Below are 15,937 nucleotides of genomic sequence, written 5' to 3' on the forward strand. Positions count from 1 at the left end.
CGCTATGGGTGCCTCGTCGTTTTCCAGACCAAGATTCCGAAAACCTTATTTCAAAATGCATCTAAATGATTAAAATGAATTGCAATACATTTAAAACTAATTGAACAATGTTCGTTAGCTCATAAAGTATAATTACAATCAACACAAAAAGTTAAACAGCATAAACATAATTAGGAATCTAATTAAAACAGTGGAAATGGACAGTGCGGAACGGGATTCCTCTGGCAAAGTCTATATAAAGGCAGCCCCAACGACAATAGTAGTTTTAATTGCAAACACGGAAACATTCTACCTACCAGTGATGAAAATGGTCTATGCAACTGAGGAAGGAAATTTGATGGACGGAATTTTGGGACTTTGGACTTTCGCTTCAATTGTTTTCTGGGCATGGATGCTATGGCATGAAACTGAGGAAGAAATGATCGGAATTTTGGCACTTTGCTGCGCTTGGCCTTTGGTTACAATTGTTTTGTTGGCATGGCAGCTATGGCATGATATCACTCATGGAGGACTATTACGTATACGTCCCTGGTTCTAACTTATTCAGTCGAAAGACCGAAACACAAACACCTTCGGCCACCTCGGAAACACCTTCGGCAACAACGGCTTCGGCTATATGATTTTCATGTTCACTCTTATTCGATACAAATAAAGTTTCATTTTAAACCTCAAATCATTTTAACTTGTTTTGTCATTCATTTTTCTCAGATAAGCGGAAGAGGAAAAAACAAATTTCTAGCTTTCTAGCTGATTTTATGTTGAACATTAAACGAAAATTGTTACGTTTAAATTGTAAGAAGGAGATTTATATGCCCCATAGATTTACGTCAACAAAAGGTGTTCGTATTCGAAATGTCAATGATTAGGATGCAGTTAAATTAATTACAAGAATAAATTCATTCATGATGGGAGCCAGTACGGCAGTAAACTCACGATTGCAAAGCCGTAGGAACTAGGAAGCAAAGGGGTAATTTGTAAAGGACCGGTATTTGTAGAGTTATTCTTTTTTTTTAATATTTGTAGAGTAGGGGAGACCGGGGCTATTTGAGACATTTTTTTTTACGCTGCCCATTTAAAGTTTGGTATGTTCGGAACAAGTTTCAACACGTTTATTATTGAGAAATGTTTAGTTAATAGATAAATAATCAAATAGTAACAGTAACATTTTTCTTCCTAAATTTTGCGGCATGGAATGGAAGGAGGAAATAAATACAAAAATTTATTTTTCCACATCATCCAGTTTTACTGTATGCCCTGTTATGCTTTCTGAGTTCTAACTGTACCGGATCTGGATGCCACTAGTATAGCATCTTAGCATGATGTAAGTATGTAACAATCGGACCAAAAAAAAAAAACAACACCAAAGATAGAAATGCAATGCAAATAGTTTACAACGCTGTTGTCCAGTCAGTCTAGCAGACGCCTCTCAAAACAAAAACGGTACTTGGCTAGTTCCGAATTTTTAGGTGGTGTGTGTTATAGCTGTTATAGCTTAGTTAATTAGATTTTTAACTCGTTGTGAGATAGGAATATTTGCATGGAGTAACTGCGATAAAGCCATGCATTTTTCTATTCCAGAAACAGAAAATCTTCAGGACAAAGACGGAAGTTATTATCAGGTAAAGCGTTACTTCGAATAGCTCGAAATATCCTGTCTCTCTCTCTCACTCTTTAAACTAATTATGGTTAACATGTTGGTTTTTTAGCTTAAAAACAGAAAGTCTTATCAAAAAGTTCATTTTCTTTTAGGGATATCATGTTCACATCAATGGAAACCATCATTGTACTCTTCGGTACAAACAACTTAGACACCTTCATGACCAGTTGAAGAAGCTATTCAGTCATGATACCATACCAGAATTTCCTTCTAAAAAACTACTTCCATTGACAACCCTCCAGCTTGAGGAGCGTAGACTATACCTGGAAAAATACTTGCAATCAAGTAATATACACTAAATCTCTATGCACAAGTTATATTGTTATATTTACTTTTTATTTTTAGTTGCACTGGATCATAGAATCAGCAGTAGCACCTTTTTTCATGCTTTCCTCCGCATGGCTCAAAATGAAACTCACTTATCTAGTGATGACCAAAAAATTATTCACATAAGGATTACTTTACCTGGAGAAGAAGTAATTTCCATTCCAGTCACACCAATTCAAGAGACTAGTTCTGTTATAAAGGTAGCAAGCTTTTTAATTTTTCCCAGACAAGTTTATGTATTGTTTATGTTTTCTAATTTTAGAAAGTTGCTCAGCATGTTGGACTTCCAGAAGAGTTGGCTGATTATTTTGCTCTTTTCATTCAAGATGCTAATGAATTTAACCAATATTGCTGTAAGTGTTTAGACTATTCTTCACTCATTACTTAATATTCAATTCTTATTTTTAACGTAGTGGTCAGAAGACTCTTAAATTATGAATCGCCGTTCTTAGCTGTGAAACTTTCCGGTGAAAGCGCAAGCCTTGTTATGAGGAAAAGGTATATTTGAACCAATAATTTTTCCTTTATCAAAAGCAATTCAAATTTTTCTTTGTACATAAAGCTATTGGGATTCTATTTATGACGATGAATTGTTAAAATTTCCCATTGGAACCAAGCTGGTTTATAATCAATTCCGAGATGATCATAAAAGATATTGGATACAACCTAATGAACAACAGCTCATATCTCTGAAACGATTAATAGATCAAGACAAGCAGCATGAAGTAAATATTTTTAGACCCATTTGTTATAACGTAATTTAATTTACCCGCATATTTTCTACATAGGTAATGAAGCTGGCACGACAGATTCGATTTTACGGAGGCGTTAACTTCTTACCCTGTTTAACTGACTTTCCAACAGCCGGTACTCCTGTATCTATCCACGCTTTGAACAAGGAATTAGTTTTTTGCTATCCTGATCTTACAGAAAGATCGTTTCGAGTAACACGCATGCGCTCTTGGAGAATTACCACAATTGTCCAGGTAAAACACATTACACATAATTCTATTAAAAAATTACTTTTAATTATTTCAACGTAATCTTTAATAGGAACACAATGTGGATCATCCTAAATTGGAGTTGTCCTTTGAATATCTTTTGTCTAAAGATCGGCTACAATGGATCACAGTAGATAGCACCCAAGTCATTTTTCTTTCTTTATGCTTACAAAGTATGGTTGAAGAGTTGATGCGAAAGCAGCAAGATGGGGGTGGCGGCAGCAGCTTCCCTCAGGTAATTCACTTTTGGTACTTATTTCAGGTGAAATAAATTCTGAATCCATTGGTTTTTTTAGTTGGCAGATGAAGTGATTCAGAAACTTACATTCTTGGGAAAGCACGGCAATTTGCTTTGCATTTCTGAGTCAACGGGGAAGACTAGAATTTCTAAGGTACGAATAAATTTGTTGCAAAATTGATCATTAGATTAACATTTTGTTTGTAGGACCCTGTTAAAAAATCATTGGGACTCAAAGAAAGTATTCGTGTCCGATTTCGTAATGGAAGAAATCATTCTTTCGAAGAAGCCCGAATCGAGAATCATGCATTTGAAGATATTCGCGATGAAGATTTGTGACAGGAAGGAATTAAAATCATACATCTATTTCTGTTTTACACTAAACTTTATTGTGGCAAACCTTCGAGGTGTTCATGCCATTCTTGTGGAGCAAAACTTTTTATTCTATGGTGAATCGTCTTTTTATTGTTGATATATCGACTAAGCAAGCTATCCTCATATATTACCGACATTTTTTAACATTAAATGTTTTGTTAAGGATTAAAATCATTGTACGGGCTCTACTGTTTCGTATGACAGAGATGAACAAAAAGTGATCTATAACCATTTTCAAACTATTGGCTCAGTATCAAACCTGTTAATTGCGACAAAAAGAGGTTTATAATCTGTCTCTTATTGTAATCCCAGAGCTTTTTTTTTCAAATACACAGATAATGTTGTGTATTACTTTTTGTCGGTATTTTAACGCTAGCATGGGCATGAAGAGCCTCTCCATACCCCCGACGCAAGTAATCCTTGATTACGTGTTAGCTGTTCGAACTTCGAACAGTATTTTATCCGCTTTCAGTTAAGCTCTTATGTTACTTTTCATCACCTGACGTCACTTTTTTAAATTCTATTAACAGAAATAACAAAATTTTTCGTTGCGCATCAATTTCTGTAAAATCGCAAATTGAAATCTTGATTTTTTCCTCGATTAATTTTGACTTGATAGATGTCACTAAACGGACATAAACAAATATTTTGCTAGAAAGCGGAAAATCCCAATGGAAATTCCCAAGTATCGTCTGCTCTGTACAGCCGGTGTTAAGTTTGCCTTGAGATACATAATTGATATAAAAACTAGATCACCTTATCAGTCGATTTAAAACCAGCTCCATTTAGTATTTCATTGTAAAAAATATTTCATTGTTCAAGTATAATTCAGAGCGATGGCCTCTTACAAGTTCTTAACTTCGAAATCATGGATGCCCGTTTTGAGACATGTGTCGAAATCCCATTATTTTCAAACAGTCTACTTGTCTAGTTCTGCATCAGTGTATGATAAGGTGGGTCATTTAATAATTTTTGAATTTTCTGTCTAAACCATGTATGTATTGTGTTTGTGATGATACAGGATATTAAAGAGTACAAAGCACCCCAAACAGACGCAACAAATGTAGTCAAAAAGCTTCAACGACCTCCCTTTGGTAAAAACTTGTTTTTAGGAAAGTTTGATAATGAAATTTTGGCTTTCCCTGAAGTTCTTGATAAGGAGAGACTTCAGATGTTGGATGAAATGGTTGCTCCAGTAGAAAAATTCTTTGAGGCAATTGATTCAAAAAAAATTGATGCTGAGGGAAAGATCCCAAAAGAAACTTTGGATGGACTCAAAGCATTGGGGTTGTTTGGACAACAGATACCTACAGAGTATGGTGGTCTGGGATTTAATGCAACTGAATTTGCAAGAATTGCTGAGATTACAGCAATAGATTCTTCTGTTGCAGTAACACTTGCTGCTCATCAGTCAATTGGTCTCAAGGCATGTTATTAAATAAAACACAATTAACTTTTAACTGTGTGATGACTGGAAATTTTTTCTAGGGTCTACTAATAGCTGGAAATGAAGAACAAAAAGCTAAATACCTACCTCGTTTAGCCACAGGTGAATGGGTTGCCGCATTTTGTCTCACTGAACCAGGCAGTGGATCAGATGCTGCATCTGTTCAGGTATAGCTTTGTTATGTCATGTCCTCTATACTTTATTTGCCAATGTTTAAATTTCTAAAAATCTACATTATGGGTGTTACAGACCAAAGCTGTCTTATCCGATGATGGTAACCATTGGATCATGAATGGCAACAAAATCTGGATATCAAATGGTGGCATTGCCGACTTTTTCACAGTATTCGCGAAAACATCTGTAACACTTTTCATACATTGAATCATTTCCTTATTAATTGAACTACATTTTTAAATGGAAAAGGTGAGGGGTAAAACGGGTGAAATGGAGGATCGAGTCACCGCATTTCTGGTTGAGCGTAATTTTGGAGGAGTGACGCATGGAAAGCCAGAGGATAAACTTGGTATTCGAGGCTCAAATACTTGTCAGGTAATCAGTTTGGTGAAAATTTACTCAACACTAGAACGTTTTGCTAATTCCGGTAACATTTTAATCTTTTATGGCAGGTATTTTTTGAAAATGTGCCCATTCCGAAAGAGAATGTACTCGGAGAAGTTGGCGCTGGATTCAAAATTGCATTAAATATTTTAAATTCGGGGAGGTTCAGCATGGGTAGTTCAGGAGCAGGTTGTTATAATTACGTTTAACTAGTTTATATTCAATTTAATATGAAATCCTAATTGGTTGGGATTTTTTTTAAAGGAATGTTAAAAAAACTTGTTGGTTGGTCTGCCGAACATGCGATAAATCGCAAACAATTTGGCAAACCGCTAATGGAATTCGAACTAATCCAAGAAAAATTTGCGAAAATGGCTGTTACCATCTACGCCATGGAATCAATGGCGTATCTTACCTCAGGTGAACCTTAAGCCTTCAGTGACAAAATTGACAGTTTCTTGAAACGAAATTTCTAAAATATGTATTTATAGGAATGCTAGACACGTACGAGGAACCAGATTGCGCTATGGAGGCAGCCATGGTTAAGGTAATATGAATCCGAAGTGTTTATCTTTTTACATCTTCGATTTCTCATTAAATCAATTTATTTTGTAGGTTTTTAGCTCAGAGGCTGTTTGGAATTGCACTAGTGAATGTTTACAGATTCTGGGAGGGTTAGGCTATATGAAAGATTATCCATACGAGCGTTTTTTGAGAGACGCTCGAATCTTGCTCATCTTCGAGGGAACCAACGAAATTCTACGTATTCTCATCTCTCTGTTAGGTAAACTAAATTGCAACAATGTCACGAGGAAATAATATCTTATGCTACCTGTAGGTCTTCAGCATGCAGGAAAAAGTCTTTCAGAGATGGTTCGTAAAGTGCGTAATCCTACTGCCAATCCCGGATTCGCAGTTAAGAAAATGTGGGAACGATTTCGAAGGAACCCCCAAAACCCTAGCCTAAATCTTCACTTGGAAAACTTTCTGCATCCTAGTCTAAAGGTAAAGAGTTTTACTTAATGTTTTGCTATTATATTTTTCTACATTTTTTTTTTTCGTTGTTTAGAGACCTTCGGAATTATTGGAAAAACGTGTTTTGCAGTTTGAAATGGCAGTAGAAATTTTATTGTCTCGACATGGGAAGGAAGTGAGCACTAAGCAAATGGATCTTCGGCGAGTGGCTGATGTTGCCATAGATTTGTTTGCCATGGCTGCAGTTCTGAGCAGATCATCTCGGGCGTATTGTATCGGCTTACAAAACGCAGAACATGAAGTAATTATTTTACCCATTATAAGTATTAATGTTAATAATTTCGTTATTGTTTTTTTCTACAGCTTGAGTTGGCCAACTCGTTTTGCGTTGACGCCGATATACGTTGTGAACGGCTCATTTCAGAATTATTTGCAGGGGAGCAATTTACTCAAGATTTATCTTTGAAGAAAATTGCCACGACGATTTTCCAAAATAAGGGTTATTGTGCTGAGCATCCTCTCAAACAAAATGCTTAAATTAAATCTTGCCATTTGTAATAAAAAGTAATAATTCTCTATTTTCCTTTTTTCAAAATATTGATGTTGCAGAAGAATGAATAGAATTTAAAAATTGGATTTAAAGACTGCTTTTTTCTTTTAAAAATTATAAGTTTGTGAAAATTATAAAATAAATTTCCACTAGAAGTAAAATAACAGTACACAGTTTTGAGGCTATGAAATTCTTTCTTGTATTTATAGCCAAGTGGATGTTCCACGTACAATCCCGTACAAAATTGCCGTTTTTTAACCGAAGTAAGTTTTGGGCTTGCGGTAAGACAGTTCGGGCATATCGATGGTGTTGGCCCTATGGGGAAGTGGGAATCTAATAGTAGAATCATGGAACTGCTTGACATGTGGGCGACGGCACTTGTCGTTAGCCACCTCCTCCACTCGAATGATCTGTAAATAGTAGAACACAAACATTAGTGACAGAACAAAACATTGCTGACAGACAAGAAGTTCACAGTAATATCACATGAATAATATCTGAAAAGCTAATAACCTGAATGGCATGAGCGCGAGCGCGATGACGGGCTCCCATATCACGATAGCACTGTGTAACAGCAGCAGAGACAGTCAAGTCTCTGTACTCACGGTACATGTTGTGAGTACCAGAGCGAGAGTCATAACGAAGCCAGATGCCAAAGTTCTTAACCTTCAGTGGGCTCTTGTCATGAACCTAATGGATTGAAATACGACTGTTTAAAAGTTCGTACAAGTAATAAAGTAAGAACCCATACCATCTGGCAGCTGACAATTTCACCAGTAGCTTTCTTGAATTTACGCAATTGGCGCAAGAAATACCAGAAACGTGACTTGGCAACAATATGATCTGGTGCAAAGATCCTCATTCTGTACAGAGGAGGATTGGGTTCCTTCTCCGACGCGAGCTTGCGCCCGACGACTTTGTATTCCTTCAACTGTAATTAATATAAAACAATAATGAAACAGTGAAACATAAGAAACATGCCTTACAACTAGCCAATCAAAAGGGTAGCTCAAGCACCCATTTACACAGCTTACTTTTAAATTATCAACTAAATTATTGGACAATACGAAAGTAGTTTACTACACAATTCGAATCATTAGAATTCCAACTCGATTACATGCTAAGTTAAATTGCAAGATTAAGTTTCCCATGTGGGGCAAACCTCGTCGTATTGACAGCCGGCTCTACCAACACTTCCATATTTTTTCACATTCTCAAAGTTGAGAAAATCTTTTTCACTCAAATACTACAGATTCTACTCGTTTTTGGCTTAAAGGGATTTTAATAAACTGAACATTAAGCAATAATTTACTTACCAAACCGCTGGCCTTCATTTTCAGCTAGGTTAGTGAACGTGTTTTCGACAAACCGGAAAAGACTTGATCCAGAAGAGACACAAGAGAAGAAGTTTCCGAGAGAAAATGACGACTACTAGAATGTTGCAACCCTAAACACATCTGGTGGGTCGAGCAGTTTCGCGATTTCCGTAAATATTTGGTTTTCATCATTGTAAAAATTAAAGTATAACTATTTTTGCAGGCTTTTCCAAATATTTGTTATTGAAATACACAATTTTGTTTAAAAAAAAGTTATAATGCAATTAAACTCTATTTCACTCGTTTTGATTGATAGATAGTGTATAACGTTGTCGCGAATTCGAATAGCGTTCTGCGTTCCTTAATTATGACAAAGTAAATCAATTAAACATCAAAATACAGAAAATGAACTTCTAAACTAATTTCAATAAATGCGAGGTCATGTATAACATACAGTGTTCATCTTTGAAAGGAATTGAAAACGCCGATAACGCCTCAAGCCAACTGCATTCTTGGACAAGTGGTTGCCGAACCAAAAATTCCCGTGAAGCCGTGGCGGTTATGAGGTACATCTTCTGTCAAGTAAACTAAACATTTTGGATTGGAAAAACTGACAAGACTGATGAAACCAGCAACGTGGTTTTTACGAATCGCGAAATTCTTCGTATTTCACAAGATAGTGGAATATTGTTCAATTGGGGTTGGAATGGACTGTAAAAGTATACCCTGAAAAGTGGTGCATGTGGTTTAATTAAACACAACTATCGATGTTCTCTGGTCCACGTGCTGGCCGATTCACGGCACGTCACTGATGAGCAGATTGAACCCGTTTAGTAATATCATTTAATCTACTAATTCATCAACAACAAGTGCAACATCATGGATCTTCAATTACTCCAGTTTTTATCCAACCCTTCGGATGCCAATGCACAATCTCGGGTATGTAGAATACATTCACATTGTTTCTGTAGAGTACCACCTATAAACTGGAATATTTTAAAAGGCATTGGCGTACTTTGAGCAACTCAAATCTTCAGACACTGGCTGGCAACTAGCAACTAATACTCTCATTAATACAAATTCTGCTGGACCAAGTTTAAACGATCATGTCAAGTTTTTTGCCCTTCAAGTTATTGAAGTCTTCATTAAACAGTCCTATCAAAAGAGTTCTCCATCTCAACAGCAAGCAATGAAACACTTTCTCAGCCAATGGATTCAGTTACAGGTATAAATGATTATTATTTTAAATAATAGACAACTTGTGCTTTTAACACATCTTGAAAGGTTTAATATTTTATACATTGTCCAAAACTTCTGATTTTACATTATTTGTTATTGGTATATTAGGTCTCTCAACCTGTACAAGACAAGGTTTTCATCAGGAATAAAGCAGCACAAATATTTGCCTTGGTGTTTGTTTGTGACTATCCCAAGCGCTGGCCCAACTTCTTCACTGACTTGTTGCAAACTCTTTCTCTGGGTCCACACGCGATAGATCTTTACCTTCGCGTTCTTCTGGCCATAGACTCGGAAGTTGTGGACCGGGAAATTTTGCACTCTAAAGAAGAAGCCGACCGTAACACTTTAATCAAGGACCATATGCGAGAAACTTGTGTGGATTCCCTTGTGGACTCTTGGTACCATATCTTGGTATGTAATATTATTTCAGTTTCATTTACCGTCATTAACCTCTCTTTTATTAATAGTCGGTTTATGAAACGTCGAATACCGATTTGGTATGCCAAACATTAGAAATTGTTGGTGCATACATCGCGTGGATCAACATTGACCTGATAGCTAACATGCGATTTGTGGACCTTCTTGTTCGATTTTTGCGTGAACAGCCTTTGCGAGAGGCTGCTGCCGATTGCCTTCACGACATTGTTGCAAAAGGAATGGATCCGGTTGCAAAGATAAAGCTCGTCGAATCGCTTTTTTCAGTGTTAGACTCTGCTGGGATTCTGAACATCGACATGGTATTTATTATTATAAATTTGTTATTATTATTATTATTCTAACAACATGTTTATGTAGGAGGAGGATGTCGATTACTTGTGCAAATTAGCTCGTCTTATCAATTGCATTGGGTTGCAGATGGCTCTCAGTTGGACAAAGTAATTCACATTTTGGTCTTGTCTTAAATTTCAATTACACATTTGAATTTTGATGCAGGCTTAAGAAAGCTGGTGATAATGATAGCGCATGTGCTGTGATGCAACTACTTGAATCGAAGATTCCTCTTTGTTTCCGGTTTTTAAGCCATTCAGATGATGATGTTTCTGCTAGTGTGATGGAATTTGTGAAAGAATATGTTCAGGTAATCAGATATTAAACAATTAAGTTAGAAATTTATCAAACCAACACTTTTTGTTACAGATGTTGAAGCAGAAAGCGGCGCTCAACGAAACAGAACGACAGCAAGTGGAAAATCTTCTGTTTATCATATTCGAAAAGACTAAATATGATGAAGGCTTTTACTTTGATCGTGATGGTGAAGAGGAAGCCATTTTTCTTGAATACAGGTATGAACAAGTCTTACATCTATAACGATGATTTTTCTGAGTTTTTATGTTCTTACATAACAGAAAGCAGCTCAGAACGTTGTTCGACAACGTAGCAGTCCTTGATCGTGATTTAGTTTTGAACCGTGTACGAGATTTGGTTAATATGACATTACCCCGTTGGCAAACCTCGTCTTTCGCTGAAGTTGAGGCTGCCCTTACTTTCCTTTACCAGTTGGGCGAAGCGCTCCCCGTTTCTCACGGGAATCATTTTTCTGGAGACTCGGTAAGTTTAGTCTTTATCTGTTGTCCGCTTTAACATTAACAAATTTCCCTGAATTTCAATTAGGCCAAGGCATCGGCGCTTCAGCCAATGATGCAGTCACTTCTGTCTTGCGGAGTGAGCAATTACCCACACCCCGCTGTGACTCTATGCTTCTTTGAACTAGTCGTTCGCTACGAGAAATTTTTCCTGGTTGAACCCCAGTTTGTTGCTCCGACTCTGGTGGCCTTCTTAGACCAAGGAGGCATGAGACATGCGAACCCTAAAGTCCGTAGTCGAGTGGCCTACCTCTTCTCACGCTTCGTTCGTGCGGTCAAGTAAAGGATTACTCCCGTTTCTCGTTATAGTTCGTTCTGTTACCATTATTGATCTCTATTTAGAACCCACATGACGGATTATACAGAGGATGTGCTCCGTCGACTGCAGGATCTCTTGGTACTCATTCCTGCTGAAAGTGGACCCCAGACGGCATTGCTCACACATGACGACCAACTGTTTATTTTTGAAACGGCAGGACTTTTAATTACGTCAGGAAACTTTGACGCAGAGGTAATTGAGGAGAAACAATCTGTTTTATTTATTGTCATTCATTGTATCAATATTAAAATGCGTTTTCATGCAGATAAAGAGAAACTTGATGCACAGTCTTGTTTCGCCGGTTCTTGATAAGTTTGCCGTACTGCTGGAAGAACTTATTCGACTCACTCCTCAATCCCCTAATGCCGTTGGGGCGGCTGACGCAACCAACCAGAAAAGAAGGGCCATATTAGCCCAGTGTCTTTCTCATGCCATGTCGGCTGTTGCCTGGAGCTCGAAAGCTTTTACCAACAGTCAGAATATCAAAGCTTCGGGGTGTTTGTCCGTGTATCTGAAAGCCCTTGAAGTCTTTCTTCGTGCCATCCAAGTAATATTGTAGGATTTGTAATTGCCTGTCGAACGTGATATTAATATTTCACCTCTACTATTAATAGCTTCCCGAGGTCGTCCCAGAAATTCAAGCTGGTCTAAGACAATATTTACATCGAATGACTGTATGTCTTGGTGAAGAGTTGCTTCCCTTTGTTCCATCTGCTTCACAAGTTTTGCTCAAATCAAGTAGCGTTCAGTCATTGGCTGAGTACATCCCACTGATTAATCAGATCATAGCTAAATTCAAGGTATTTATGCTTCCTTGATTTCTGTGAAACCAAGTTAACTTTTTCTTTCGTTTGCAGAAACAAGTTGTGCCCTTCTTGACCCAGGCTTTTGCTCCTATCATCTCGTCTATTTTTAACGCTCTTGCCGCTTCGGCTGCTTCCGTCAATGACGAAGAAGCTCGTCTAGAACGTCAGTCACTTCAAAGATCCTATTTCTCATTCGTTGCCGCCATTGTCGGCAGTGGATTGATGGAAGTGTTGGCTTCCCAGGATCCTGCAACTCTACAACAAGTCCTTGTCTCACTCGTTCAGGGAGCTGTTGATTATCCAGATCCAGTGGTGAGTAACTGAATTTTATAATCTTACCGGCTGTCATTCCATAAATGATGTGTACTGTGTATGATTTTGCAGGCCCAGAAAACTTGTTTTTCCACTCTCCGCCGGTTAGTGGAAATTTGGGGTGGAAAAGATGGGCCAGCGGAGTTTGTCGAATTTGTTTACAAGCAAATCGTTCCGGCCTGCTTTTTAGCCCCACTGCGAGACACGTTTGACCTCAATGACGCCCAGACTACGATGGCACTCAGCGAAAGTGCCCTTTGCCTTCGAGCCATCCTTGAAAAGAGGGTGAGATTGTTCTAGTTTAACTCGCATTCGACTGTCTTTTCACACCTTTTCCGTATTTTTCCCTTTAGGGAGATGAAGAACTTATCACTTTTCTTCAGACTCAATACTTGCCAACATTGAAATTGAATCTGCAGCAGTCGCAAGAATTTTGCATGGCTTTAAGATCTGACCAGAAGTTGTTCAAATCCTACTATAAGGTGAGATACCCGTGAATGATTTTGTTCCTTGATTTCCATGTTAATTAATCGTTTAAAATTATATTAGATGTTCTTCCAGCAGGCCAGGGGATTATGACTATTTGCTTCATCAATAAGTCCTATGTTGGAATTGTTCCATCACTTTTGATTATCTTTTTTTAAGAAACCAATTACTTTGGTTTTGGAGAAAATTTTGTACATTTTTTGGTTACATTCGACTAGATGCGTTGTCTCTTGTTTTAATCGAGAAACGACAAGCTAATAACATGTTGGTCTTTGGAAAAGAAGAAATTCAACTCACGGTTTGACTGCGAACTTAGCGATGATGATTGTGCCTTGTTTGCCAGATCGACTGCCACCACTCCCCGGTGACGGTCGTATTTCCTCTTTTCATAAATTTTCTTTCTTTTTTTTTTGTTATTATTATTTAAATTTTTGGTCTGCATGTTGTCATATCAAAGCGCTTAAAATGATAGGTTCAGGGACGGAAAGAGGGAATTAGCTAATTGCACATAATTAAGAGGATTTGTATCAATCTGGAGAGTATATAGTATCGCTTATATATATATTTTTTTCCTCCCATCACTCTATGAAATTGGTTCAGCAAGTCACCGTTGAATTCTTGAAAACCTTTTCCCCCAATCACAGTTTAGTTTCTCTTTTTGGGGTTTTGGTTTCGTTTCTGTTAAAAAAAATTCTCGTGTAAATACAAATTATTGTTCGACTTTAAAGAAAGTTTATTGTTTATTGATCGCGAATTTTTAAACAAATTGACATCGGCCATACCCTTTTTTTCCCCCATTGTGCTGGTTGAACAATAACGTGATGGACTCTCTCCCGTTCTTTCTCTTTTGTATCATCTGTACAGCGGTGCGCAGTGGTCTTATATGACAAAATGTGATAAGTCTCTTTACTTTAAGCAGCTTGTGTGACAACTGGAGCGGATGCTTCCGTCGTGGATGATGTTGGTGATGTCGTCACTGTCAAGTTGGACCGTACCCGTTCGAAACGTTTCCTGTTTTTTTTTTCGTGAAAAAGAAAAGTTGTAGGAACGGAATCGTATAAATACCCTTCAAACTGTCAACCGCTGTAGACTCTTGGGATTTGACAAAAAAGTTGCTTTTTCTTTTGACTTACTTGGAGAAGAAGTGGTACACGTTTGGAGTGGAAATCACATCGGGAGACATGGTCGGTTTGATGGCCGTCACCCTTCTCCTCTTGTTAAGATCCATGACGCTTTGCCGGAGTTTAAGTCGATCCTCCGGCTGAATTGTGAGTGTTGGACGTGGTTCCAAATCCGGAGTTGAAATTCGATCGACTTGCTGCTGCTCCTGCGCTAATTTGACGCCGCCAACGAGAATCGATGGCTAAGTTTTTCCGACACACAGATTTATACAGTTTGGGATTAATCAGAAAAAGTATTGAAACAAATGGCTGGCGCATTACCTCCTGTCTGACGGTCTTTGAACTGCTGGTCGTTGCGGGGGCTGAACGAACTTGCGACATGGACCGCAACAACGTTGATCGGTTGTTGTTGTTGTTGTTGTGTTGTTGTTGGCCATCGGCTATTAATAGGGTCGCACTCACGACCAGCAGCAGGAGGAAACATCTGCCGCTATTGAGTAATCTTGAATAATAGAACATAATCAGAACGTGGGAAAAGGAAAAAGAAAAAAGAAAGCCCGTCTTATCTTTTTTGAATGTCAACATCGAGTCTACTCTCTTATAATAACAAACATATCGATTCGGCGAGTAAAAGGAGAGAGAATTCTTTTGCGAAATGTACATGCATATATCTGTTCCGCAGGCGATGCTCTTAACTCAGACGTTGGTAGTATCAAAGCGACAATGATTAGCAATTCAAATGGAATAAGATGGTGGCGCGCATCAATATGTATGCCGACTCTCGTTTGAAACTCTCGCCCAGCTTCTATAGACGTCCAGCTCACATACATAAATCTACTGATGTAGCCAGAGCCTAGATCTGTGTGTGTAGCTGGACAGTGTCAATCCTTATCAGAGGCTTTTTTAATTCAACTAGAAATCGAAATGGATGTTTCCTCGAATTTACCTTGGCACAAACATGGTGAGTTAAAGTAGTAGGTAGGCAGCACAGAATCCAACGTTATGTCTTGAGTTGAATGAAGCTCGAGAGAGACAAGACGAACTCTCACGTAGGCGATCGCTTATATAGACTCGGTTCATCCCTGGGCATCTGTCGGACATGGACCCCAAACACCCAAAAAGAAAAGATGGATTCCTCTACTACCCGGAAACTGGGTTGAGGTCGGGGCGACACTTTCTCTAATAACCGAATTTGGCCGTGACCTCCTGTCATGAACCTGAACAAACACACACACAAGAAGTGGTAGGTATCCTTTTACAACAAACTCTCTCACGTGCTAGAGACACACGAGAGCCCGAGCTAAATACGATGTGGGGTGGTGGATGGATAGGCGGGCTGAGTGGAGAAAGTTTTTGGGGAAATTTTTGTATTTTCTCGTCATGTTTATTTTATATTTTTTATTGTTCGTTTGCTCTTTACGAGAGAGGGTGTATGTGTGTGTGTAAAAGATAAATAATAATGAAGGTAGACGGTCAAAAGTTTTGAAAACCCCTCTCGACGGGGGGACGCTTATATTCTGGCATGTCAACAGAAAGGAAAAAGCCCATGGTGTTTAGTTTTGGGGGTTCGGTAAAGTAAGAAATATTATTAGAAGGCTTTTAAGTGAGGATTATTGTTGATACGAAT

General features: G+C 38.1%; 5 protein-coding genes across 5 annotated transcripts; 3 read left to right on the plus strand and 2 right to left on the minus strand.

Moving 5' to 3' along the window:
- Positions 1-1,413: 1,413 nt before the first annotated feature.
- Positions 1,414-3,946, plus strand: LOC124312119 (sorting nexin-17-like). Its single transcript, XM_046776594.1, has 10 exons — positions 1,414-1,619; positions 1,750-1,942; positions 2,003-2,184; positions 2,247-2,337; positions 2,398-2,482; positions 2,547-2,709; positions 2,773-2,970; positions 3,038-3,220; positions 3,282-3,377; positions 3,431-3,946. The coding sequence occupies exons 1-10, from the start codon at positions 1,560-1,562 to the stop codon at positions 3,560-3,562; spliced, it is 1,383 nt and encodes a 460-aa protein (XP_046632550.1). The 5' UTR covers positions 1,414-1,559; the 3' UTR covers positions 3,563-3,946.
- A 324-nt stretch (positions 3,947-4,270) lies between these two features.
- LOC124312089 (complex I assembly factor ACAD9, mitochondrial-like) lies at positions 4,271-7,231 on the plus strand. Its single transcript, XM_046776557.1, has 12 exons — positions 4,271-4,551; positions 4,620-5,024; positions 5,087-5,212; positions 5,295-5,405; positions 5,469-5,594; positions 5,672-5,792; positions 5,868-6,023; positions 6,095-6,150; positions 6,219-6,387; positions 6,442-6,608; positions 6,673-6,879; positions 6,942-7,231. The coding sequence occupies exons 1-12, from the start codon at positions 4,435-4,437 to the stop codon at positions 7,113-7,115; spliced, it is 1,935 nt and encodes a 644-aa protein (XP_046632513.1). The 5' UTR covers positions 4,271-4,434; the 3' UTR covers positions 7,116-7,231.
- Positions 7,232-7,302: 71 nt separating this feature from the next.
- LOC124312179 (60S ribosomal protein L18a-like) lies at positions 7,303-8,587 on the minus strand. The gene is made up of 4 exons (XM_046776686.1): positions 8,445-8,587; positions 7,880-8,059; positions 7,642-7,818; positions 7,303-7,538 (listed from the first exon to the last, which is right to left on the minus strand). Exons 1-4 carry the CDS (start codon positions 8,460-8,462, stop codon positions 7,383-7,385), a joined length of 531 nt encoding a protein of 176 aa, XP_046632642.1. The 5' UTR covers positions 8,463-8,587; the 3' UTR covers positions 7,303-7,382.
- Positions 8,588-9,022: 435 nt separating this feature from the next.
- LOC124312061 (exportin-T-like) lies at positions 9,023-13,909 on the plus strand. The gene is made up of 17 exons (XM_046776498.1): positions 9,023-9,163; positions 9,264-9,383; positions 9,448-9,669; positions 9,792-10,094; positions 10,151-10,420; positions 10,479-10,558; positions 10,617-10,761; positions 10,821-10,966; positions 11,030-11,231; positions 11,295-11,545; positions 11,609-11,777; positions 11,851-12,132; positions 12,200-12,385; positions 12,443-12,703; positions 12,776-12,988; positions 13,057-13,185; positions 13,253-13,909. The coding sequence occupies exons 2-17, from the start codon at positions 9,324-9,326 to the stop codon at positions 13,280-13,282; spliced, it is 2,949 nt and encodes a 982-aa protein (XP_046632454.1). The 5' UTR covers positions 9,023-9,163; positions 9,264-9,323; the 3' UTR covers positions 13,283-13,909.
- On the minus strand, positions 13,528-15,362 carry LOC124312180. The gene is made up of 4 exons (XM_046776687.1): positions 15,257-15,362; positions 14,632-14,812; positions 14,323-14,552; positions 13,528-14,200 (listed from the first exon to the last, which is right to left on the minus strand). Exons 1-4 carry the CDS (start codon positions 15,268-15,270, stop codon positions 14,101-14,103), a joined length of 525 nt encoding a protein of 174 aa, XP_046632643.1. The 5' UTR covers positions 15,271-15,362; the 3' UTR covers positions 13,528-14,100.
- Positions 15,363-15,937: the final 575 nt, after the last annotated feature.

Source organism: Daphnia pulicaria, chromosome 8 (assembly GCF_021234035.1).
Source record: "Daphnia pulicaria isolate SC F1-1A chromosome 8, SC_F0-13Bv2, whole genome shotgun sequence".
Lineage (NCBI taxonomy): Eukaryota > Metazoa > Arthropoda > Branchiopoda > Diplostraca > Daphniidae > Daphnia > Daphnia pulicaria.

Excerpts from the sequence above, each read along its gene's own strand:
- LOC124312179 (XM_046776686.1), bottom strand. Across the intron at positions 7,819-7,879 it reads AAATTGTCAGCTGCCAGATG|GTTCATGACAAGAGCCCACT; the intron begins GTATGGGTTCTT and ends TCAATCCATTAG. Across the intron at positions 7,539-7,641 it reads CTCGCGCTCATGCCATTCAG|ATCATTCGAGTGGAGGAGGT; the intron begins GTTATTAGCTTT and ends TACTATTTACAG.
- LOC124312180 (XM_046776687.1), bottom strand. Across the intron at positions 14,553-14,631 it reads CAAAGACCGTCAGACAGGAG|CCATCGATTCTCGTTGGCGG; the intron begins GTAATGCGCCAG and ends GGAAAAACTTAG. Across the intron at positions 14,201-14,322 it reads GTGTACCACTTCTTCTCCAA|GAAACGTTTCGAACGGGTAC; the intron begins GTAAGTCAAAAG and ends AAAAAAAAACAG.
- LOC124312089 (XM_046776557.1), top strand. The coding sequence starts at position 4,435 with ATGGCCTCTTACAAGTTCTTAACTTCGAAATCATGGATGCCCGTTTTG. Across the intron at positions 6,151-6,218 it reads TGGAGGCAGCCATGGTTAAG|GTTTTTAGCTCAGAGGCTGT; the intron begins GTAATATGAATC and ends TTTATTTTGTAG. Across the intron at positions 6,609-6,672 it reads TTCTGCATCCTAGTCTAAAG|AGACCTTCGGAATTATTGGA; the intron begins GTAAAGAGTTTT and ends TTCGTTGTTTAG.
- LOC124312119 (XM_046776594.1), top strand. The coding sequence starts at position 1,560 with ATGCATTTTTCTATTCCAGAAACAGAAAATCTTCAGGACAAAGACGGA. Across the intron at positions 1,943-2,002 it reads GGAAAAATACTTGCAATCAA|TTGCACTGGATCATAGAATC; the intron begins GTAATATACACT and ends TTTTATTTTTAG. Across the intron at positions 2,710-2,772 it reads ATCAAGACAAGCAGCATGAA|GTAATGAAGCTGGCACGACA; the intron begins GTAAATATTTTT and ends TTTTCTACATAG.
- LOC124312061 (XM_046776498.1), top strand. The coding sequence starts at position 9,324 with ATGGATCTTCAATTACTCCAGTTTTTATCCAACCCTTCGGATGCCAAT. Across the intron at positions 9,384-9,447 it reads ATGCCAATGCACAATCTCGG|GCATTGGCGTACTTTGAGCA; the intron begins GTATGTAGAATA and ends ATATTTTAAAAG. Across the intron at positions 12,133-12,199 it reads TCTTTCTTCGTGCCATCCAA|CTTCCCGAGGTCGTCCCAGA; the intron begins GTAATATTGTAG and ends TACTATTAATAG.